Source organism: Momordica charantia (genome assembly GCF_013281855.1).
Source record: "Momordica charantia cultivar OHB3-1 chromosome 6 unlocalized genomic scaffold, Mcharantia_2.0 BLBB01000006.1, whole genome shotgun sequence".
Taxonomy (NCBI): Eukaryota; Viridiplantae; Streptophyta; class Magnoliopsida; order Cucurbitales; family Cucurbitaceae; genus Momordica; species Momordica charantia.
Window position 1 is genome coordinate 32,057,610 of NW_028275164.1, and position 24,686 is coordinate 32,082,295.

The 24,686-nt window shown below is 33.5% G+C and overlaps 3 protein-coding genes across 5 annotated transcripts; 2 read left to right on the forward strand and 1 right to left on the reverse strand.

Moving 5' to 3' along the window:
- The first annotated feature begins 249 nt into the window (after positions 1 to 249).
- LOC111026096 (DEA(D/H)-box RNA helicase family protein) lies at positions 250 to 4,897 on the forward strand. Its single transcript, XM_022304083.2, is given in 11 exon segments — positions 250 to 690; positions 693 to 1,368; positions 1,456 to 1,562; positions 1,842 to 1,897; positions 1,979 to 2,203; positions 2,369 to 2,575; positions 2,672 to 2,758; positions 2,864 to 2,959; positions 3,063 to 3,278; positions 3,507 to 3,689; positions 4,371 to 4,897. Coding segments are annotated over 11 exon segments (2,424 nt in total). The 5' UTR covers positions 250 to 350; the 3' UTR covers positions 4,602 to 4,897.
- A 10,781-nt stretch (positions 4,898 to 15,678) lies between these two features.
- Positions 15,679 to 21,863, forward strand: LOC111026151 (uncharacterized). 3 transcript variants are annotated; one of them, XM_022304169.2, is made up of 8 exons: positions 15,680 to 16,262; positions 17,007 to 17,144; positions 17,223 to 17,324; positions 17,852 to 17,986; positions 18,710 to 18,805; positions 18,993 to 19,139; positions 19,730 to 19,793; positions 19,894 to 21,863. In XM_022304169.2, the coding sequence occupies exons 1-8, from the start codon at positions 16,179 to 16,181 to the stop codon at positions 21,624 to 21,626; spliced, it is 2,499 nt and encodes an 832-aa protein (XP_022159861.1). In that variant the 5' UTR covers positions 15,680 to 16,178; the 3' UTR covers positions 21,627 to 21,863. The 3 variants fall into 3 exon arrangements, with proteins under 3 accessions (XP_087981493.1, XP_022159861.1, XP_022159863.1); XM_088125367.1 differs by lacking the exon at positions 17,007 to 17,144 and having other exon boundaries at positions 15,679 to 16,262; XM_022304171.2 differs by lacking the exon at positions 15,680 to 16,262 and having other exon boundaries at positions 17,006 to 17,144; positions 17,218 to 17,324.
- Positions 21,864 to 21,991: 128 nt separating this feature from the next.
- Positions 21,992 to 24,444, reverse strand: LOC111026153 (Calcium-dependent lipid-binding (CaLB domain) family protein). The gene is made up of 5 exons (XM_022304172.2): positions 24,241 to 24,444; positions 23,113 to 23,178; positions 22,877 to 23,003; positions 22,425 to 22,539; positions 21,992 to 22,289 (listed from the first exon to the last, which is right to left on the reverse strand). Exons 1-5 carry the CDS (start codon positions 24,305 to 24,307, stop codon positions 22,215 to 22,217), a joined length of 450 nt encoding a protein of 149 aa, XP_022159864.1. The 5' UTR covers positions 24,308 to 24,444; the 3' UTR covers positions 21,992 to 22,214.
- Positions 24,445 to 24,686: the final 242 nt, after the last annotated feature.

A 24,686-nucleotide genomic window follows, 5' to 3' on the forward strand; every position in this document is an offset into this window, starting at 1 on the left:
CGGTAATATTTTATTTATTTATTTATTTTAAGAACCTACACAAATCCCCCTTTATGTGATGGAATATTAAGAAAAATCAAAATATTCATGGAATGTAATTATTTTACTTTATATAAATATTGTAAGAGATTTTAAATATTGTTTAGTTAATATTTTATTTTTATTTACTTATCTGACTTTGGGCTTAGAAACGGGCCCGGGCTTGAGTTGATTTGGCCCAATATTATATCAGAACGCCAAAAAATCTTATGAGCTAATATTTCCGCTATCGTCTTCTTCCTCAAGCATCCTCTCGTTAAACCCTAAACCCCCACAGTCCTTCCCTCTAAATTCTGTTTCCCGCCGGAGTTATGACCTCGTCGGTTCTTCTACAGCGTCACCAGACCTTTTCGAGCCTTCTATGTAAGCTCATTTTCTCACGGTCCATGGGCGGCGGTCCTCGGACCTTCCCTGGAGGCCTCAACAAGTGGCAATGGAAGCGGATGCACGAGAAAAGAGCGAAAGAGAAGGAGAAAAGGCTTCTTGATCAGGAGAAGCAGCTTTACCAGGCTCGAGTTCGTTCCGAAATACGCTGCAAGCTTGCTGGTGTGCCTGATACTTCATCGAATTCGGATCCTTCTACCAGTTATTCCCCTATGAGCCCCAGCGAGCACATTAAAGCCCTAGCTAACAGGTTCATGAAGGAGGGAGCGATGATTTGTGGAATGAAGATGATGGTCCGTTGAAGACTCCACTACCGAGGCCCCATTTGCGCGGAGGACCAGGTCGGATTGGATCGATTAGATCGCCTGTTGACGTCAAAAAGCTGTTAACGGAGAAAGATGATGTATTGGGAGGCCCCCGAAATATGGGTTTTGGAAAGGTAAATGGTGATAATTTGAAGAGTAGGAGCTACTCGGTGCAAATTCGAAGGAGCTTCCGCAGAAATGAGAGTTCATCAAGTGACGATGACGTAAATTATAACTCAGGTGTCGATTCGATAAAACCTTTCGCGCATAAGTTAGCCCCTAGCCCTGATAAAAATGTGAAATCAAGAGATCTTAACAATCTTAGAAATGACAGGAAGGCCGTAGCACAGAGGAAGATAAAATTTTGGAGAAATGGGGGTTCAACAAGCGACGATGATTCAGAAGAAGAATTGGGTAATGTGGATAAGGAATCGAGAAGTTGGAAAGATTTGAGAACTGGGAGTAGTGCTTCCTTGGGGAAATGCGATATGAAAATGAAGAGGAGGGTGCCTCCAAAAGCATATGATGAAGAAAGTGATTTTGCCGAGCAAGTTGAGTTGCTTAGACATGAACTCAGAAAGAAGAATGCAGCTGAAGACCACGGTGAGAAGAGCGAGGAGATAATTTTTACTCAGAAAAGGTATTCATGGCGGATTGCCACATTCTTGGGAATCAAATTCATGTAAATAAATGCACGCGTGATTCTCTTTCTCCTTGTTTTTATCAGATTTGATGGGTGTGGCATATCTCCACTGACAGTCAAAGCGCTTTCCTCTGCTGGATATGTTCAAATGACTCGAGTACAGGAGGCTACTCTATCTCATTGCCTTGAAGGTATGAGATCCATCTGAGGTTTTATCACTGATTTTATTGGAACTCGAATAATTGTTGCTTTGTCCTTTTAGAACTAACCGTAGAACTTAGGAGATCTTTGACTGAAAGCAGAGTTCAACTTGAACACCTCCTAAAGCTTCTTAATCTTTTCTTAAATACCCGTGAGCTAATCTTATGAACAACAATAACTACCTGACCCTACAACATTTCGTTGCCAAGGAAATTCATAGTTTCAAATCTTAGGTTGACAAACTATAATTATGGTTTTGATTATTGCAGGTAAGGACACGTTGGTCAAGTCGAAAACTGGCAGTGGAAAGAGTGTTGCTTTTCTGGTACATTCCTATTTCTTCTTAAAACTGAATTTTTAGTGTATTAGGTTTCTTTTTTTCAACTTTGTTATTAAACATAAACAGCTTCCTGCCATTGAAGCAGTTTTGAAGGCTGCATGTAGCAGCAGTAGTCAAAGGGTGCCTCCAATTTTCGTTTTGATTCTCTGCCCCACCAGGGAACTTGCTAGTCAAATTGCTGCAGAAGCAACTGTCATGCTAAAGTACCATGATGGCATAGGAGTGCAAACTTTAGTTGGTGGCACTCGATTTAAAGATGATCAGAAACGACTAGAATCAGATCCCAGCCAGGTTCTACTCCGTATGCATACCTGTCTAAAGATGTTCATTTTTTGTTGTTTTTTTTCCCTTGTGTAATGGCTGTTTGGAAAAAGAAACTTTCTTCTTTCTTGTCTTGTATTTGACAAACTGTTTTGTTATCATCTTTCGTTCACCTTATTTCATGATTCTTTGCAGATTATTGTTGCTACTCCTGGTAGATTGCTGGACCATGTTGAGAATAAGTCTGGCTTGTCTGTGCGACTGATGGGATTGAAAATGCTTATACTTGATGAAGCTGACCTCTTATTGGACTTGGGATTTCGAAAGGACATTGAGAAAATTGTTGACTGTTTGCCCCGCCAAAGGCAGTCATTGTTGTTTTCTGCAACTATTCCAAGGGAGGTAAAGGCCATTTTCTCCTTTTTATTCAAGTTTGAGAGGAAGTCATCTTTATTTTAAAATTCTCATTGAATTTTTGTTATGATTATGGACTTGCAGGTTCGTCGAATATCGCAGCTAGTTTTGAAAAGGGAACATGTTTTTGTGGACACCGTGGGCCTTGGTTGTGTGGAAACTCCTACTCAGGTAAATCAAGATAACATCACTTGAAACTTCCTTTCTCCAAGCGTTGCTTCCTACAATAAGAATGATCAAAAAGAAAGACTAATATTTTCAACTTCCCAAGTGCAGGTCAGGCAGTCATGTCTTATTGCACCACACGAATCTCATTTTCAAATTGTATGCCATCTCTTGAAGAAACATATCTTGTGCACTCCCGATTACAAGGTTGATTGGATAGTTTCTTTCTCCCTCTCTCTTTCTGTTAATGTGACATGCTTGTATTCAACTGCTCGTAGAGAGGGTAGACTGACCTCTTACTTCCACTCAGGTTATAGTTTTCTGTACAACAGGGATGGTAACATCACTCTTCCACGTTCTTTTCCGGGAAATGAAAATGAATGTCAGAGAGATGCACTCCAGGAAGCCTCAACTTTATCGAACACGTATCTCAGATGAATTCAAACAGTCAAGACAGCTCATTCTTGTTACATCTGATGTTTCAGCTCGTGGTATGAATTACCCTGATGTTACCTTGGTCATACAGGTATGATAAAGCACTGGTGATAAATAGTTCTGGATTGCTTGCTGAACAAATGACTTTTCCTTAACTTTAGCGTTGGTTAAAGGGTTTATACATCTCTCAAAAAGTATTGCTTTTACTTTTATACTATGATAACTGCAGAATAGAGCTGTTATTTACATTAAATGAGGCAGAATTTTCATAATAATTTCAAGTAAAATTTAATTGTTATGCAATTATGGGAATATACAGGTGGGCATACCATCTGACAGGGAGCAATATATCCATCGTCTCGGAAGAACAGGACGTGAAGGCAAGGAAGGTCAAGGTATCTTGTTGATTGCACCATGGGAGCAATATTTCCTGGATGAGTTAAAAGATCTGCCTCTTGAAAGATGCCCTCTGCCCCAGTTGGATTCAGACTTAAAGCTAAAGGTTTTTGTTTGACGCAATCATATCTTTTATTGTTTGTACAGAAAATTTTGTTGTATTAGCCTTGGTAGATATTAAAACGAGTTAGTGAAATTCATTGAGCCATTAAAAGAGATGAAGAGGACTTCCAAATTTCAGAAATCCATGAGGAAATATAATAAGAAGCCTTATTTGCACAATGTTGAAATACTAAAAGTCTCAAAAGCTCAACTTATTAACGTATTCTCAAAATTTTTGTAGGTTAAACTTAGGACTACTCTTTTTTTTTTCCTCCTCTCTCAAAACTTTCTCAAAACTCGGAATCGATAGCTTTTTACCCCTATAATTGGGCACACCCATCCCTACCCCAAGGCTCGTGCCTGAGAGACATCAAGTGTTTTTGGTACTAAGTTCACCTATAGGTTTGAAAACAAGATCTCATAATAGGTGATACCATAAGGTTCTATGCCCTTAACAATGGGATAGGATTGAACTTTAAACTATCGAATTAAGGTAAATATAATCTTATTAATGATTTTTCATCTGTTGTAAATACATAAACGACCTTTGATCTTTATCAAACATTCTCTCCTCTCTCTCTCCCTTTCAGCCCTATGATTTGAAATCAAATCTAAAATAACTTATAAACCTTGAACACAAGCTCGTGCACGTTATATGATATGATATGAATGTGTGTTCTTGCAGGTAGAGGAATCAATGGCAAAGATTGATACCTCCATCAAAGAAGGTGCATATCACGCATGGCTAGGTTATTACAATTCAATCAGGGAAATTGGCAGGGATAAGACTACTCTTGTAGAGCTTGGCAAGCAATTTTCAGAGTCGATCGGTCTGCAAAAGCCACCTGCTTTGTTTAGGAAGACAGCCCTAAAGATGGGTTTGAAAGATATACCTGGAATAAGAATTCGGAAGTAGCTGCCAATAGAAACATTGATCCATATCGTGTTTATATATCACAATTAGTAGGGGAATGAGAACTTTTTGACACCCAAGATTAAGGCTCGCCCGTAAATGTGCAGGTTTGTTCATCTAAATTATCATCGTGGTTGAAGCATTTTTAGCCTTGCTTTTATGTTTATTAGTTCATTTTTGCCATTTAATTTAAAAAGCTACTGAAGTAGTTTTTGTTATTGTGTTTCTTCTCTGAAGTTAGTTTGAGTAGCTGCTCCAATGTGAATTACTATAATCGAATGCTGTTGCTACCTTGTGTATATTGTTTTACTCTCAGTTTGGTAATGTTCCGTTTTCTTTTTAAAATTTTGACACAATTGTAGAAATGTTCCTTAAAAATGGAAACCTGAAACATGAAGGTTCATTTTGCCATTTTTCTCTCTCGACATGATTGATGTGCCATGTAGTGTTGTAGCAGAGAAATCAATGTGGGTTAAAGAATTCAATCACTCATTTGCTTCCATTTTCAATTCAAATATGAATGAATGTGTTTGGTTGTAAATAAGATGCTCAAGACCACCACTTTTGGATCTTTGTAGGCCTTAATTATTGGAGCCACATAGGTCATTTTCCACTACTTAATCTAGATCTATGTCCTATCATATACTGTTTATATTGACATTTTATTTTAAGGTCCCCATCCAATATATTTTAACTTATCTAATGGCCAAATTCCTATTTGTTAATCAAGATCATTTTGTTAATATCCTCCAAAAGGATTTTTACCAACGAAATTTGATTTTGGTCAGATAATAATTTGTTCGAGATTATTTTTTTAGAGCATGTTTAGAAGTGATTGTCTCATACTGAAATCATTTTTGTCGTTTTCTGAAATTACTTAGGATAAGTTCACCTTAGGTTACTAATTGATCCAAAACAAAATTTGAGGCGAAATTCTTAATGCTAAAGGGTGATTTTAAAAGGGTAAAAAGGTGCTTTTATTAGATCCATTGGAAGCATTTTTTTAGAATTTGTATAGTATCTGATTAGATAATTAAAAAAGATTTTAAAAAATCTTTAAAATTACTTTAAAACACTAAAAAAAAAGCTTTTAGAAGAAGCTTTGAGGATGGGTCTCACGAATCTTTATTTTTATTTATTTATTTTTTTTTTGAAACGAGTCTCACGAATCTTTTAAAGAGTTTTTAAAACAATTTCATTTTTAAAAATGTTTTTCAAAAAACAAACAAAGTTGATTTTTTTTAAAAAAATTATTCTAGTCATCTAACATTACATAAAAAATGCAATTATACTAAATACACCATAAATTAATAATTCCTCCAAAAGCTCAGGTAGAAAACTAGTTTTTAATTAAAAAATATTTTCTTCAAATGTCATCCCAAACACACTATTAATTAGTGGTTCGTTCCAAAGTAATTTTACTTAAAAGAACAATCTTGATCATAATAATGTCAAATTAAGTTGTGGAAGATGTTGCGTGTGGAGTTTGATGGAGAAGAAATTTGCTTGTATTTTTTGTTGTTATTTGATATTGTATTGTGTTTGATTACAAAACTATATAAAATTCAAAATGGATTTTATGTGTAAATGCATAAGAAATCCATCAGAATCAAATCCCAATTGGGGTCCATTAATTTTTAATGCAAAATAATAAAGACAGAGACCCTCATTGCAAAACTCAACTCTTTTTGAAACCCATTGTTTGGTTGGCATAAAAGCAGCCCATTACCTACAAATTTTTTTTTTTAATGTGTTTCTTTGGGTAATATTCAAATAAAACTGCCCATTTCTACATTAATCATTAGATTTAAGACTTTTCCGCATGTAATAGTATTTTTAAAACTTTTTATTTTGATGTTTATATTTTAACCTTTCTTTCATCTGGTTTATTTACTTTTGAAAGGTTGGTTTTGGTCTCTATATATTTTAAAAGTCATTCTCTCATTTATTTGCATTAAAATTTTAGCATAACATTTTACTCATTTAATTTCTTGAAATCTACCCATAAATTTATGTTAAAGGTTTCCATTTTATATAAATTTTGTGTTGACATCTTGCAATAGGGATCAAATTGGTTGCTTTTTAAAAATATGGTTCTAAAACGGATACTTTTCAAGTACATAGATTAAAATGAATAAAAATTGAGATAACATGGATTAAAATAGGATCGTTATGTCAAATACCACTGAGTTATGTTTATTTTGACGGCTGTATTTTCGTTATTCTAGTAACTACTATTGAAAATGTTTCAATTTAGTTAGTTATTGACATTTTTCAAATATGTATTCAACTCTTAGATGTATGAAATTATTGATTTATAAGGGTAAATGGGAGAATAAATTTTTTCTCTTTTGAAACTTTTGCTTAAATAATATACTTTAACAATAATTTTCAACAAAGGTAAATATGAGTCACATTAATAAGTTCTATAACCTAATGCTACAAAAAGTCCACTTTGGAAGCATAATTGTGGACAAAGAAAGGGTTTAGTCAAATGTTGGAAAACGACGCAGTTTCACATGTAACCTTGAAAACTAAAAAGTTTGACATGGAAAGGAAGGTTAAAGATTTAGATTTATATTCAGATGTTGAAATTGTAACTAAAAGTTATTTTTTTAACTCAAAGAAGAACAAGAAAACAGAGTAAAAGTTGTCTATTAAAAATTTATATTTATTCTTTAAATATGATTTCATATAAAAATAGCCACAAAATAAAATATTTTCTTCATTCGAGTATAATTCAGATAAGATTGAAACACCACTCCAAATTGTTATATTAAAAACATATACTTTTAGTTAAATTATAAATTTAATTAATATTATGTTCTTTAATGTCTAAATTTTAAAATTAAGTTTTTAATTTTTAATTTTGACTATGTTTTTATTTTTATTTGACCAAAAGAAAAAAAAATCTAAAATTTATTATTTTAGAAAAATCAAAATCAATAGGACTTGAATTCAAATGATTAGATTTTTTTCTATTAAAAAAGAAAAAATAATAAAATTATTATCAAATAAGACTTACAATTTTTTATTTTGATTTTTATTAGTTCAAATTATTAAACTTCGATTTAGAAAAAAGAAAAGAAAAAAAAAGATAATTTTTGTTTTGGTTTTTGTGGGGTGGCACGTGGGACATGGATGTCACTTTGCAAAGTATCAAGTACTCGCGTTTGAGAACACGTGTCGACCCTTTTACCAACGAAACTTTTAATGAAATCGATTTTTTTCAACCAAAATTCGGAAAATAAGGGCATCCAATTAAATTAGTCAACGCCCACCATATTTCCAGACAGAAGAAAAAAAAAAGAAAAAAAAGTGGATTTTACAACTCAACACGCTGGAATTTTTGAAATGACTAGATTAGCCTTCCACCTTTCCCGTTATTTCACGTTTGGTCAATGAGAATATTTCTCGCCCAAAATTAATTACGGATTTCATCATTATAAACGGCGTTAGTGTCCCGAATGTGCTCTCTGACCGCTATTATTATTATTTTTCTTCATTTTACCCTAATTCTTCCAATTTTTTCATATGGCATAAAAGAAGTTCGATAACATTTTCCCTTTTTTCTCCTTTTTTTTAAATACTAGTTTTATAGGTGAAACCTTTTTTTGATGTCAACAATTTATTTGACACGTCATTGGAAAATATTAACCTTTCAAGTATAATTTCTTTTAATAGTATTTAGAATGTAAAAGGGTTTTAAGAGTATATATCATAGTTCAAAAGTTTCAGTTTAAATATTCTTTTTGTCTCATTATTTTCGATTTTAGTTCATTGTAATTGATGTATTTTTCAAACGTCCATTTTGGTTCTATATCTTTAACTTTTTGTTCAGTATATTATTTGTATTTTTGAAACATTCATTTTTGTCAATCTACTTCGAAAAAGTGATTATTTTGGTTCTTTCATTTTTATTTTTATCTCTAAAAATTTTTAGTAATATGAATATAGCCATACATTTGTATTAAAAGAGCTTCAATGTGTATACAATTTGTGTCAAAATTTTGTAACTAGAAAAAAATAATTATTTTTAAAATTACACGGATCAAAACAGAGATTTTAAAAGTATATGTACTAAAATTAACAAAAATTAAAAATACATAAAAATAACATTTAAAAAATATTTTAATAAAAAGATTCGTATGAACATTGAGCTATTTCCTCCAAATAATTGTTTATAGTCCTCACAACTACTTTTGGAGGATGATCATGTGATTCTCACATGGACTATAGTTAATTCACTTTGATTTCGTTACAAAAAAAAAATAATAATAATAAAAAAATAAACTTAATTAATTTCAATTGAATAGTGGAATGTTCAAAAGTTTCACAACTTATAACTTTCTCAAGGAATTTTGGTTTTTGTCTTTATTACAATTCTCCCTGACTAATAACTCTCGTGATTTTTTCTCAAAAGAAAAAAAAACTTTCGTTATTTAATAAAATTAAGTTATCAGGTCAACTGTCATCGTCAAACTCTGAAATATTTTAGACGTAATTTTATTTTTTATTTTATGTTTTTAAAAATTAAACTTATAAAATTACTACATTTTTCTCCGTTTTTCTTTATTTTGTATCTACTTTTATACATTTTTTAAATTTAAAGCAAATTTTAAAAACTAAAAAGAAAAAGTTTTGAAAAAATTAAATTTTTTTTATTTTTTGAAATTTAGGTAAGAGTTCAAATGTTTTTTTTTAAATTATAAAAACATATCAAAGAAATTTGGATTTTTTAATCCAATCCTGCCTTAATTATCTTTGCAAGTTATTAGGTAAGGCCGTCTTAATTTTTAGCTCGGATATTGATTAAAATCATTAGTTATTAACATCAATAATTTCAGCAATTAAAAAAAATATCATGCGAATGAATTGAAAGTTCGAAAACCACTCCAAAAAATGTTCTCGATTTATTTTCAGTTAAACTATTTAATATGCCCTATAACATTTTAGATCATTGTTCTTCTAGGCCTCTTCTTTCCCTCATCCCTTTTATATATTTTTTTCTAAGTTTTTGAACTAACTTTGAGTAAATAATTGCTAAATAATACCAAACCAATAAATAATAGATCTAAATTTCATTTCAATCTAGAAGTTCAAAAAATTTTATATTTTGGTCAAATTTCAAAATATTAGCTCATTTTATTATTTAAACTTAAAAAAAAAATAACTATTTTTAGTTCTTCAACTTTTCAAATGTTTAATTCACTCTTGAAACTTAAAAAGATTAAAAATATCTTAATCCTATTAATATTTTGTCACCTAACATCTTTTCATCCAATTTTTCCATCAACCAACGTATTTGTGGTTTCAATACATTCCTACACTGACACGTATATATGCTAAAAATGCTAAAAGATGGATAAAAATCAAAATATAATTTTAAGGATAAACGCAGTCATTTTATCTTTGGACCACCTATTAAAACATTTAGGTAAAGCATTTTGTGCCATGTCCATTCTTTTATGAATGTGGGATCTTTAACCTGCCCCCTCAAGGTCGTGATTCTTTTAGCTCATCGATCTTGATCGGATTTCATTTTTGAACCGATTGTTCGTTTGAGCATTTTTGGACTATGATATCATATCAAAATTCATGAGGTTCTATCTCAAAACTAATTGACAATGAGAAGAGTAGCTCATATCTATTATAAACTTTTATCAATGTGGGATCCTTAACACCTCCTATTAAATACCTTGTCTTCCTTCCTCCCCCTCTTACATAATACAAAGATCTCCAAAATTATAAGCATCTACTTGTTTATCTATATTTTTCTCAGCCTAAATAGAATCGATTAGTACTCTTTTTAAAGCTCAAGTATCAATCAAACAAATATAAAAGTTTAGAGACGAAAAACAAATCTATTTTAAAAAAGTTAAGAAACTAAAACGAAACAAATCTCGAAAATATTAGAACTCGAAACAAGCGTAAATTGAACAACAACAAAAGGGCAACTTCGTCATTTTGACAACCCAAACACATATATATGAAAAGAGATTTAGGATCTACATTGGCCACAAGTTGCCTAATTTCCCTTAATAAAATGACATTCTTCCCATTTTCCCATTTCATTTCCCCTCCATTTCCTCTCTCTCTCTCTCCTCCATAGAAAAACCTCGAGAAAAAAAAAAGAACTTTCATATGGCTTCCAAAAACCCCACTCCTCCCTCTCTCTTCTTCTTCCTCCTCCTCCTCACAATTCTCCTCGCCGCCACCCCTCTCTCCGCCTCCCGCCGCCTCTCCACCGCCGCCGCCGGTAAGGATTCCCACCGTCCGCATTACTCCACGGAGCCGCCGCTCGCCGTGGAAGACAACACCACGCCTCAAAGTCAAAACTACGCCGTTTCGCTCCGCAAAGTCCCGGCCGGTCCGAACCCACTACATAACTAAACTCTCTTCCGGTTCGGTATATTCAGATCTTCTCAAGAAATTAACTTTTTGCAGTCTCTCTATAGGTGTCTTTTTTTTTTCCCTCCACTTTTTTTATACAGAAACTGTGTAGAACAATTATGTGATGTAAGGGATAAAAACGATAGCGTTTAGATATTTTCTTTTTTTTTTTTGGGTTTTTTTTCTTGTTGATGGGAAATTTGATTGATTTTTGTGAAGAAATTCATACAGAAAAGAATAATAAGATTATCGAGAATTCCGCCATGGTTTATTGAATTGAATTGAATGTTCTACGGACTGCAAGAGAAGGTGGGTTCAAGTTTCCACAGTGCTGTTGAATTTTGGGGTCAAAATATTAATAATATTGACGTTGAAATTTAGAATTAATATATTCCTGTCTGTTAATAAAGTTTTTTTCTTCAATTAAAAATAATAACATTATTTAATGTGATTGCCATATGGTAATCACTTCAAAACTATTTTATTTTATCATCCCATGACGACGAAATAGTTATCTATTTCTTTTTTTTAATGTAAATTCATGTAGGGAATATGATAACTTAGAGAGGCTAATTATCTCTAGAGTTTTTTATATTTATATATTCTGTTTTAATTATATTATTAATATGGGTTATTTTAAACAAAACCCTAGAGTTTTATAATTGTTGTGGTCATTGTCATCAAAATATTCTATTGTATTTCAATAGAATTTCTAGGTCATCAACTTCCAAATTTGAAAAAGCTCAATTTGATATATTGTTTGACTTTAGAAATCCGTGTGTTCATGGAATGCGGCAAAAAAAAGGTTTTGTTAAATTCCATATAGAAATATAGATTGATAATGACTACACAAAACCTTTTTTTTTTCTTTTTTTATACAAATTAGTAATCAAAATATAATTTAATTTGACAAATAAGTCTTAGATCATATGTTAATCGGACATAGCTTGACGTGTATCAGGAGAGTCCGCTACTTTTATTAGTGTCGGACCTTGGGTTGAATTGATCGTGTGTCATGTGTAACGTTCATCAATGATGGTTCATTAATGTCCATTGATTTAGACTTCTTCTCCCTTCCTAACTACGAATAAGATCGAGAGGAGTCCGAACCAAACCAAGAACGAAAACGAATTCAATTCACCCCATTCTCTCTTAAATAAAGCTCGCCCTATTTATCATATTAGTTACATATTATATAACTATTTTTACGGGCGAACAACGGGAATTGAATCCAGGCATGGTGGATTCACAAAATCACATGACTACATTCACCTCCCTACCCTTTGTACATATGCCCCTCCTCAAGGTATTTCTTTAGACTAAGACTCAATTTCTTCCTTTTTGAGATATGGTAAAGATTTCTCAGAACACATGAAGTGTGAATTCAAACATGAGTGTATGTTTCGATTCCACAGTTCAAATAGAGACATTGCTCGACTTACTCTAGGGTGACTCAAGAAGTCTGGGTGAGTTCGAATCCTTCATTCCCACTATATATTATATAATCCCTTTATTTTGTTTTAAAAGGATGAATTTATTAAATTTATTTAAACAATGGGGGAAAATGGATAAATTTTTATATTTCTTAGAACGAATGAGTGGATTATAGAGTAAAAAAATGTGATTTTATTATGTAAATATTTAGAAGTTGACAGTTATGTTATGACAACACCTTAATAATTTCTCAAAAACTTGTCTTATGATTTGTTGTTTGAAAGATGGCTTATAAATTATAATGTGAACATATTGAACACAATTGATGAAAGAAGATGAGAGCATGGAATTTAAGGCAACCACCGACTTGCCTTTTATTTAATTGTGTATAATGAAGAAGAGTTGTTAGTTATATGTTCCCCTTTGAAAATGGAAGCTTAAAACACGCAACAATGCCGATTGCCAACCTTTAATTTCTTGACCTTATTATAAATTTTATATTACCAAATGGCCCATCCATTTCATAATTAATTTTTCCCGTGCGACAAAAATGCAAATGTAGCTTTGTAAATAATTATTGTTATTATTACTCTTCATAAGAGTTGATAAGATGATGAGAGTACTTATAATATATGGATTTCATTGGTTTGTTGCTGATACCGGCAAGACGCAGTCAAATGAGATGCATGCTGATTGATTAAAAACAATAATTTGTATTTGTAGGTTCAATCACAATTTATACCTACTTATTTTATTGTGTATTATTTAGTAGATTTCTTGAAACTATGTTGTTTTAAATGGGTAAAGATTGAAACAAAAAATTTGAAACATGTGTAATAACTTTAGGAGAAGAGATTTAGATTATCGATCTCGTGATTGATTAGGTGGAGTTTTAATTTGTATATTAATTACGGAATGAAATCAATGCGAAAAAATTAGTAATACCATCTTTTCTTGTCGGAAAGAATGAGTATTGTTGATCTTAATTCTTCGTTTCTTGTTCCTTTCAAATATATATAGGTGGAGTTTTAATAAGCATTTATCACTCTTATAAAAAATTTATTAGAAGAATGGAAGTATACAACTTTGAATAATAAAGCCCCATAGATGAGTAACAACCATGTAGATATTTTGTCTAAGTTTCAATCATTGGGCAACAAACTTAGGTAGTTATTTAGTTCGGTCAAATTTCAAAATTGTATATTCCGTCATGGAAATGGGGAAAGTTATACAATATTTTATCTTAATCTCTAACATAACATAGAGAAGAGACTCGTCAAAATTTTGATAGATTAAACGTCAACTGCAACATGTTTTGACGTTAAAAAATTTAATGTTAGATCCACACGATTGGTGAACTCAAAATAAAAATTAAAAAAATAAAGAAGAAGATAAACTCGTCTAAACTTCACATACTTCACAAGATGTCAATGGAGTGCATTGAGCCATATTTCTATACAAAATTTGAACAAATATATAAACCTGATTTAGAGAATATATCACTAGATGATAAAGAATTAATAAAATCACATTATTATTACTTCGATGATAAATATATAATTTTGCATGCTTTTGCCAACTTAATTAGCTCTTTCTCATTATTAATATGTTCTTAATATATATCTTTTGATTTATGGATACTAGACAAAGCAGTGGTGGGCATTTAGTAATTACTTTGGAAGAGTTTCTTGATGATTTTTTTTCATCTTCTTAATTTTTGAGTGGAATCTAGGAAAAGAAAAAATAAATAATTCATATGTCAACCTTATTGTTAATTATAGTACCTTGTAAGAACTAAGTATTACCTTTAAAGGTGCATTATTAGCATGAAACTATATTGAATCATTGTTTAATATTTTAACTAGAATACTTTGCTGTCCACCAATGAACACTAAATAAAACCAATGGCACGAGTATATTAAACCACAAATTCTTGTTGAAAAGTTAAATTTTGTTATTTATTTCATCGCCAAATCGATAAATAAAACCATCCATCTCCATAATGTGTTGGTAAATTAACAGGAGCCAGAGTGTATAATTTTAAATCAAAGGAAAAACTATTATACAAATTGTTTTCTAAAATTATATGTAAAAATATATATTTTTTCAGTTTAGTAGTTTTATTTATTTATAATGTATTAATCAAGAAAAATAATATATTTAGGTCAAATTATGCTGCCAAAGAAACATAGTTTAGCGGTAATTAGCAGGTTGTGAGTTCGATCCCCCACTCCTACATATTATACTAAAAAAGTTATACTAATAAAAAAATATAATTGATTATATGTTAATAGTTAACGAAGAAAATGCAAAAAATAAAATAAAAACGTACATGCAAAAAAAAATTTTTTTTTTAGTAATGTTTCAGTTTTCTTTCGGTTAAACATATTTTTGTTTCTCATATATATACATATCATTTTTTTTTATTTTTAGGAAACCCTTTAAACTTTAAATACGTAAATAAATTCATAAATTTTCAATTATATGTCTAATAAGACTATTCTTTTAATTTTATGTTGGATAAATATCTAATTTTTAAAAAATATCAAAATCAAGCCATAATTCTATTAAATACAAAATTAAAATTTTAGAGATCTATAATATATAATTTTAAATATAAGAGACTATATTTTAAGTACTACCTCTAAACAAGAGTGTTATTCGGTCGGCGCTTATCCCGATCCCCGTCTTGCCATTATTTTATTCAATACCACCACGAAATATTTTGCGGAGACCAAGGTTAAATTACCATAAAAATTTGAAAAGAAAAATCGTAGAATTTCATAAGAAGAAGAGTTTGAGAGCGAGAGATGGGAAGGAGGGAAGAAAAAATCCGAGAGGGAGGGAGCTACAAAAGGGTCGAATTAGAAGCATCATTAGAGTTTCTTTAATATATACACATTAAGATTAAGAAAATAAACATCCCTTACTTCAAGTTAAAAAGTTTCAATACAAAGAAAAAACCAAAAAAAAAAAAAAAAAAGGAACGACAGGTCGATAATCAAAGTCTTAGAAACTCCATTTAATTAAGAAACAAAAGTCACCTATGTTTTTTTTTTCCTTTGTAAATAATAAAATGTTTTTTAGTGCAACAAACTTGAAGATTTAAGGGAAGAAGGCTTAGCTAGGTTGATGTTGGAGTCGAAAAAAAGTTTTTCTTTTTAATATATATATTTTGGTAGATTTGTTATTATTTTATGATTGCCCCATTGGGTAATAAATGTGTAGCCATGGAATGAGATCAGACGACAGCCATAGCAGAGAGGAATCGAACGAGAAGATCTTCACTCAGACAAAGCTTCCATTTTTAACCCAACGGTAGAAATTGAAGATCTAATTAGCAGGCAGCAGCAGCAGCAGCATTCAATGGTCAAAGTCCGCCAAATTGATACAGAAGGAGCACCAGGGCGGCCCCCGAGACCCACCAACTAGAGAGCACAGCTTCGCTTCGCTTCTGGTTGCGTCTTCAAGAACGAACCCGAGCCATGGCCTCTTTTTCATCCACTCACTGAATTAATATTTGTTTCTTTCATTTTTCTTCCTCAAAATGGATTTTCGACCACGTGTCCTCCCCTCGATTTCCCCCTTTCCCTACCCATTTAGATTTACCCTCTTTCTTTGACCTAATCGATTCCGTTTCCGTGTTGAGCTTCGACTTCAGCTCTATCCTCGCCGGGGCACAGGGGAAGAGATCCCGATTCCTCACAATCTGGGCTTGATCTATTGCTGATTCTGGAGTTTACTTTCCGGAAGATGGTGGCCAAGGGTTCGCCGGACTGGCTTCCCTCCGGCTGGACCGTGCAGTATAAAGTCCAGAAGACGGGCCGCAAAATTAGGGTAAGGCTAATTTTTTCAGTTCTTGCTATTGGGGGTTTTCGTTGGATTTCAGTGGTATTCCTATTTTGTGTGTTCTTCCTGGGTGTAGCTGAAGCTTGTGAGTTTTAGGTCGGATGCTATCTTGGTATCTAGTTTTTGAATGTATATGTGCCCACTCTTCTTGGTTTTTTGATTGAACTGCTGGTATTGAATCTACAAGGGTTAGTTTTTGTTCCATATTCTGATTGCGTTATGGATTTAGTGTTCTAGATGTTCAACCCTACAGAAGAAAGGGCATTCCACCAGTACTAGGTTAGCATAGTGTTTGCTATGCCAATTTCTCTGTTTTGATAAATTTCAAGTTGAGAAAGGAAATGAAAAATCCCTCAATTGTTTTTTGAAATGATGTCTTATTTCTGCACTTGTCTAGTTCTATAAGCACTGGTGGCATGATGAACATATAATTCTCAGCCAACGTATGCACTCTGACTAATATTATGAAATAGTTGTTTGATTCTACAATATTTGATATTGGGAACTCTTGGTATATTTGATATCCTAACTACGTATTTTGAATATATGATCTCAAAGATTTTTGTGTTTACTGCTTCCCCCACTGACATGGGCCAATCCACCTGGTTCACATGGAATGAATTATTGATTTAGGGAACAATTCAAATTACGGTATTGCAAGTTTGCAACAATTTTATTCACATCACAAAATCTTTCTTCTCACATTTTTAGACTTAATTCGGGGTTTTGTAGTTCTATATGAACTTAGAGAGTGGGAAAAGCTTCCTTAATAAGGATGATGTTATTGGCTACATTAAAAGCATTCAGTCTCAGAAACCTCAATCAACTCCAAGGCGCACCAAAACTCAGTCAGGAAATAGTCCTGTGCAAGTGAGTTTGACTCCCGAACATTTTTATCTTCAACAAATTCCATTTTATTTAAGATGGTTTTATTTTTCACTAGTATAGCTCATCGTGAAAACAAGTGAACGCCCCGAATGGTTGCCTGATGGCTGGAAAGTGGAGTCAAGAACACGGATGAGTGGTTCCAATGTTGGAGGTGTTTACAAGGTATTATATGTGTGCTTAATCTGTTGTCTTGAATCACAATTTAATTCTGTTATGTAGCTTTCTAATTCTGTTGCTTTTTTCCCAACATATCCAAATGGCATATGCATACTTAGTGAATCACCCGTTCTACTAATTCTGCGCCTATGGTTAGTTAGTTTTCGTGGGATGAATTAAATGTTACATGTAATGTAATTAAACAACTATTCCTTATTGCATTAGCAGAATGGTATTTTGTGAATTGCAATTCTTGCACAAGATAACAAGTTAACAACCCACAATTTGGAAATTGAAAGGGAAAAGAGAAAGAGGAAAATCACAAAACTGTTCATTCCCTTGTTGGTCACGATACTCCCCACTCACACACAAAATAACTAAACAAGTATAAACTTTTTTTAAATTACTCGAGAACAGAGATCACATTTTTCTTCTGGTTTTGTTACATGCAAGCAAACATACAAACGTCATCAATGTTGACATTTTGAAGTGGATTCTTCATTGAGTTCTTACATACCATTTGCTTGTTGCAGTGTTACATTGATCCAGTTACAGGGAACAGATTTTATTCTAAGCCAGAGGTGTTTAGATATCTCAGAACTGTGAAGAACACATCGTGCACGTTGAAGGAGAGGAGGACCAGCAAAAACGTGAACTCTAGAAGCAAAGTTTGTTTCCCTACCGATATATATAAATATATTTTTTCCAATTTTTCTGTTTCTTTTTCCTTTCCCCTAATTTTTTTCTTCTTAGAAAAATAACTTGTAGATACGTCAAGTGGGTAATGAAGGAAAATGATATTAAGAATAAGATACGTTGGACTTGTAAAAATTTTAGTTTAGCTCAGGGATGCACGAGAGAGATTATACTGGTTTTCAATGTGAACATTATATTCTTCACTATGAACCTGGGCATCAATCTAATGCTGGAATTTGTAACAAAACTCAAAACAACTTGTTTAGTGTGCAGTTTTCCTGTGCGCTTGCACCTTATTTCTCATCATAACACCACGAGAATGTGCTCTGAACAAAAAGGTCATATGCTTTAGAATCAGGAATGTCTCAATATGGAAGCTAACACCTTGTTCGTCATCTTTTAATCCTGTAGCAACCACTGAGAGATGTTATGAGAAAAGCTCAGAAAATAGAATAATCACAATTTTGAGCTTATAAGATTTGAGATTCTACATGATGGTATTTATAAGATTTGAATGAAACCTACAACGGCTGTAAAATCGATTCTTTAACCGACCAAAAGGTATGGAAATAATCAAACTGTCTTTAGGAGACTCTGAAAGCCTCTTGCATAAATTTGCTTCTTGAGCTGACTTGTGAAATACTTTATGCTATTTGCTTATTGAGTTATGTAGCTGATATTCATATGTACTCTAGGTTGTTATCGAGCATTATAAAGATGAAGATTTGCCGCCTGGATGGATAAAGGAAATCAAGATCAAAGAAAAAGCAGATGGCATTAGGAAAGACCCGGTATGAGCTTCTTCCTTGTGCCTATCCATCCCCATGTGTTTTGATTGTCTTCGTTCCAATTTTCATTCATCTGCACTGTCAATATGTAGTCCCTCTCTTGGTTATATCCAACCTTTTCTTTCTTTCTTTCTTTTTTTTGATAAGAAGCCTGGTTATATCCAACCCTATTACTGGCTATCTGCTACAGTTTTACATAGATCCGAAAACTGGATATGTATTCCGCTCCAAGAAGGATGTTTTACGCTATCTCGAGACTGGAAAGATCAGCAGACATGCATTTAAACCAAAGGAAGGGGGCGATAATGATCAAGAGTTGATTACCAACAAAATATCAGTAAGTCCATCCCTTGTTAGACTCATGTAGGAAATGCTCTAATAGCATCGCTTTCGCATTTAGTTCAGTTTCTAAATTTTGTCCTGATTCAGTCATCAATATGTATCTCCATTATGATGTCACTGTCGCATGTTGCACTATTACAGCATGTTTTAAATCCTCCTTTGTTAGTCCTAGTATTTTATCCTATGTTTTTCAATTAAACTATTGTAAATTTATGCTTTTGGTATATTAGAAAACGTCTGAAGGAGTTCAAAATTAGAGACGTTGAACTGGGAATCTTCTGTGGAAGGCAAGCTGCATGATGTTAGCATGGAATACATTATTGCTTGTTTTTTTTCCATAATTAAATTTTATATCACATTCAGATCTGTAGATACAACATTAGCAAGTATGCTGTAATTTTTGAGGAAACTGAAAACCTGATTGAAAGCCCAAATAACCCATTAATGGAAAGATTGATAGCAAAATGAGCCCAAATTACGACAGGTTATTTTAGCAACAATGATTCAGTCGTTTTTAGCTTTGCTTCAATGGTTTCTAATGAGGATGGTCTTTGAACTCTGAATTTTTGCTTGCTCCTATTTTAGCGACGCTCCACCGCTAAAGGACTGAAATTGGCACCCCCTGCAGCAACGCCACAACCTTCTGCAGGTAGAATATTTGTAGAAGGCTAACACTTGCTGCTTCTTATCGATTAACCCGTATACTGGAACTGTATCCTTGAGGATTTAATGTGGAATGGTTGTTGTAGGAGAGGAATTGCCAGTAGACAGCAGTTCAGAACTTCCTGGAGACCAAATTCTACAGCCGGGGCGACGTGTGAACGTGTCTACTGAACCGAAAGATGCATCTGTTCCTCCAGTTGAAACTGTTCAAGAGATTGTTTCATCACGAAAAGTGGTCGGGGAGTCTTCAGAAATCAAAGAGAAAAGTCATAGAAGTTCCGCATCTCCTGAAGTTGAACATCCAGAAGGCAACAATACTGAAAGAGTACCTCCTGATGATGGCCCAATTTCAACTTCTGCATCTGAGTCAGGTCAAGAGAAGGCATTTCCAGGATTTGAAAAGCCAGAAAGTAACAAAATTGATGAAGTAACGCTCTTGACCACTGCATCAAAGTTGGAACAAGAGGAGATTATGATCAGTGATATGATGGAAATGGGTGGCAATGGAGAAAAGACAAACACGAGGAAGTTCAAGAAGAAGAAGAAAGACAATGACTTGCCTCGGAGGTCTTCAAAACGACTTGCTGGAATTGAACCAGAGTTGGTGCCTAATGCCGCGACAAATGACATTCCTCAAGTTTCAAATGGAAGTTCTTTCGCTGAAGTTCGTCCAGATGTTGGCCTAACCGTGAACGCCGATGCAGCTAAGGCATGTCAGCAGCTCAATGTAGGGCCAGAGAGAGACAATGAAGATAATGTATCTAATCTCAAGGACATAGCCTTGAATGGAAACCCCTCTAATAAGAGGAAAACCCCTCTTGAATGCAGCCTAGCTGTCCCAAAAGAGAAAATACGGAGAGTACATACTGAAAAAAGGGGTGATGGAGAGACTGAAGGGGAGCTGAGTGTTCCAATTGCTGATTTTTGGTCAGACCCATGCTTGGAATTCGCAATCAAGACTCTTACAGGCGCATTGCCAGTAGAGAATGCCAGTGCTACCGATGAAGGACCAGTTCCTAATCCAACAGTTGATTTCCTGCTAGAAAAGAGCTTGGTAAAAAATGGGTCGGGAAGTTGCATGAATAAGAAAACTCAAGTAAACAAAAAGACCAAGAACAAGAAAGAGCTCACTTCGGATCATCGATCTCCAAGTATTAATGGGCTGAAACCTGAATTGGCATCAGATGTGACGACCTGTGAGCAAGCAAACCTTCATTCAAATGGAGCCTTTCTGACTTTTAATTTAGCAGACAGTGGAATACATGGAGAACCACAACAAAAGAACGAACAGTGTACAACATCTAGTGAAATCTCGCCAGTTAGAGGGCTGCGTCATCCCCCGCCCGAGGTAAATACCGAACAATCTAACAGGACTGAAGGGCGTAATGAGAACAGAATGGTGCTTCATGATCAGCATCAAAAGCTTCAAACGAAGGACTACACCACATCCGAAACTCCATTAGCCTTTCCATTTGGGGATGCCTGGGCAGACCCATGCTTGGATTTTGCATTCAAGACTCTCACAGGTGCAATACCAATCGAAGATAGTCTAGGAATTCAAAGCTACTTCGAGGAACGGCTCGACTCCTCTCGCAGCCAAAGGGATGGTAGTGCAGCACTGCCAGATTTTGGATCCCCTAGCTTCTTCCAAAATGATATATCGTCCCACTTCGATGGACCAGAAAAATCTGTTTCAGGACAGCACTTGAGTTTAGATCCTCTGCTGACCGTGGGAAATGCGAGTCTACCTAGCTGCAGCGGTTTCGCTTCTCAACAGCAGCCTTGCTTAGATAGAAACAGATATTTCAAGGGAAGGTGAAGTTCTACAGGAAAATTTAGTTTGGGTGTAATAACAGCACAGGTCTTGGGAAGAACAGCTTATCTTTTTCTTCTTTTTAACAAACTGTATCATAATGGATGATCATCAAATCTGGCATTCACATTCAGCAATTCCCAGTTAGAACTCGAACCACTTTGTACCATTTGCCAGAAAATAGAAGAAAACAAATTCCTAATTTTTAACTTGATACAGACAACTAGCACTTTTTGTTTTGAATTGATTGGATGTATTTTCATTTTTTTTTTTTGAGTTAAGATTGGATGTATTTTCTTAATAATTGTATATGATTGATGTATCTGCTTAATATTTGAGGAGTTAATATTGTATATTTGATGCATTATCGGTTTCCTAAGAAATTCCTCATGAGCTGAGTATATATTATTCTTTTTTTCAAGGAAAAACAAAAGGAGAGTTCATTACAAACATTTAAACATAGACAAGAAACCAACAACCTCAACCATCAACATCATTGCAGTTCAGTTTACATAAGAAATATCTCTAATCTCTTAACACAAATAGGATACCAATTCTCTCAAACCATAGAATTAACAACCATGGTGGTGGCTCTCAATCTGTATATGCAGACTGCTTCCATCCACCAAGAGATTCTTCGTCCATATGAAAGCTTCTTGTAGTTCTCTCCTGCAGGTAGAGGATCAAAGGGTTACTTGCATGATTAACATAGTAAATCCTTGTGATACCCCGAAACATGAGCCAAAGTCGTGATCTTATTTGATAATCTTGCAACAATGAAATGAAGTAAAGAATGAGACTGACCTCACGATTAAAAGTAAGGCCAACTTTGATCTCTCCGCGATATTCTTGATCCCTGACAACGTTGTATGCTGTTGCCGGGAGGCTTCCTTCGACGTAAACAGGATCTAGAGGAATGCTGTAATAAAGTAGCAAAATTGAACAGGCATAGAACCAAATATACTACATGATCTAGGATATTTTCTTGCTTTGATGTTTAGAAAGACCGTACTGGGTTTATGTGACGAGATCACGGTTCACAACCATTCATATCAAGCTCAAAAATCCTAACTCGAGAAAACTAAATCCAAGTTTATGATTCAATGAAACAAACCTTGCTTGGTTATCCATTTTTTAGTCGAAGGCTATGCATATATCCATATTACATTTTTTTTCCTTCAATATTAGTATACAACAAAAGATCAACTGAATCCATGCTTTGATTATGGGCAACAATTAAGAGGCATTTTACTTACGTTACTTCGCCGACAACATCATCTTGCGAGCCAGTATCACTGTCAAATATCTTCAAGATGAGCTCTTCTGCACCATCAGATATGGTGAATACGAAATTCTCGTTCCATTCAGGGTCAGATCCCTTTCCTGTATGTTATCGAAAAACATTTCGAGTGTCAAAACACTTCCAAATTCTGAAAAGTTGGAGATGGTGGGGATTTTGAGGATTATGTTGAAGATATATAAAGCCAAAAACCTGATGCAATACTGCTTTTCTGCTCCTGTGAGCGGCAACTAAGAATAACATAAGGATCCATGTTACCTGCTCAAATCCATTGAGAACTTGTTAAACAAGATTTCCCTTGAAATTAAAAAAAAAATCAACTCTATTTTTTTATGGCAACGATAGTTGGATAAGACACTCGTTACTTTTCTTTTCTTGAGGTTGAAGATTTGATTTCCCACCCACTAAAAAAAAAGAAGAGAAAAAAAAATTGGGAAACAAAGTTGTGGCATTATTAACAAGTATGAGGTTAAAAATGATGGTGAACAAGGGAAATGCATTTCATCCCTTCCAAAGATTTATACATACCTTTAAATTATTAGATAAAAGGTGCAAGGTCTTTTAGGTACATTTTATAAAGTCTTTTATCCAATATAATTTTTTGAATTTAAAAAAAAATTAGTTGGAAAGATATTTTAATTGATTCTAGAATTTCATAAATTAAGGTAACAATAAGTTAAAGAATATCATTAAAACTTAGACATCAATAATTAATATTAGTTTTTCTCTCCAATCTATCACCAAATGAATTTCCCAAATCACAAATAGTTCATCAATTTTAAGAACAGGGGAAATAAAAACTTTATGAAAATCCATTTTCCCGAGATTTAACTTTTGCAAATAAAAGCTTCACAACATCTGGCAATGGTGTCCCCTCTTACACAAAAATTGGGGAATCAGATCAGTTCAGGGGAATATCCATTATCCACCACAGCAACACAAATAATATATGAAAACAAAAAGGCAATACCAATACGAATTCCCCTAAAACGACTCCTGTTGTCTCGTTATTTACAAAGTTGACCTTCTAAAATGCATCTCACTAAATTTAGAACTTCACATGCAGATCAATTTCAGGGCCGTCACTATTCCAATATACCAATGATCAAATCAAACACTCAACATTCTGATCGAGTTTCTTTTTCATCCCTTTCCCAGTTACCAAACATATAATCAGAAACAGAATCAGGATCAGAATCTTTGCGATCTTCAACAATCCAACACAAACATCCATAAAAAAATCGGGGAAACGGAAAAATTACACAATAACGAACGAAAAACGGTGAAATTAAGATCAAGGGATGAAGGGCGGAAACTTACAGAGGAAATCAGTGTTCTCGAGGCCCTTGGCGGAAACAAGAAGAACTTCAAGAGTTCCGGCAGGCATTTTTGCGGGAGGAATCGAGATCGCGAAAAGAACAGATCACAAAAGAGAGATTTATGACCCCACCGTCGTTGGATCTCGATCCTTACAGACGATTTGGATTTTTTCAGAAAATTGATTCCTTTCCCAAAATATATATATATAGAGGGAAATCAGACATCGCTCCGCCATTAAAGCCGGGAAACATTATTTATTATTTAATTGTCTTAATTTCTCCAATTGTCCTAAATAAAGTCTTTGTTTTAAAAAATTAATATATATATTTACATCATGTAATAAGATAAAAGGCAAAATATATTTCTTCTTTAAAATTTTAAAATTGCCATTTTTGATACATGAGGTTTGAAAAATAATTTTAAATGGTCATTAAATTTATTTAACT

Excerpts from the sequence above, each read along its gene's own strand:
- LOC111026151 (XM_022304169.2), top strand. The coding sequence starts at position 16,179 with ATGGTGGCCAAGGGTTCGCCGGACTGGCTTCCCTCCGGCTGGACCGTG. Across the intron at positions 17,325-17,851 it reads ATGTTGGAGGTGTTTACAAG|TGTTACATTGATCCAGTTAC; the intron begins GTATTATATGTG and ends TGCTTGTTGCAG. Across the intron at positions 17,987-18,709 it reads ACGTGAACTCTAGAAGCAAA|GTTGTTATCGAGCATTATAA; the intron begins GTTTGTTTCCCT and ends TATGTACTCTAG.
- LOC111026153 (XM_022304172.2), bottom strand. The coding sequence starts at position 24,307 with ATGCCTGCCGGAACTCTTGAAGTTCTTCTTGTTTCCGCCAAGGGCCTC. Across the intron at positions 23,004-23,112 it reads GAAAAGCAGTATTGCATCAG|GAAAGGGATCTGACCCTGAA; the intron begins GTTTTTGGCTTT and ends GATAACATACAG. Across the intron at positions 22,290-22,424 it reads GCCTTACTTTTAATCGTGAG|GAGAGAACTACAAGAAGCTT; the intron begins GTCAGTCTCATT and ends CTCTACCTGCAG.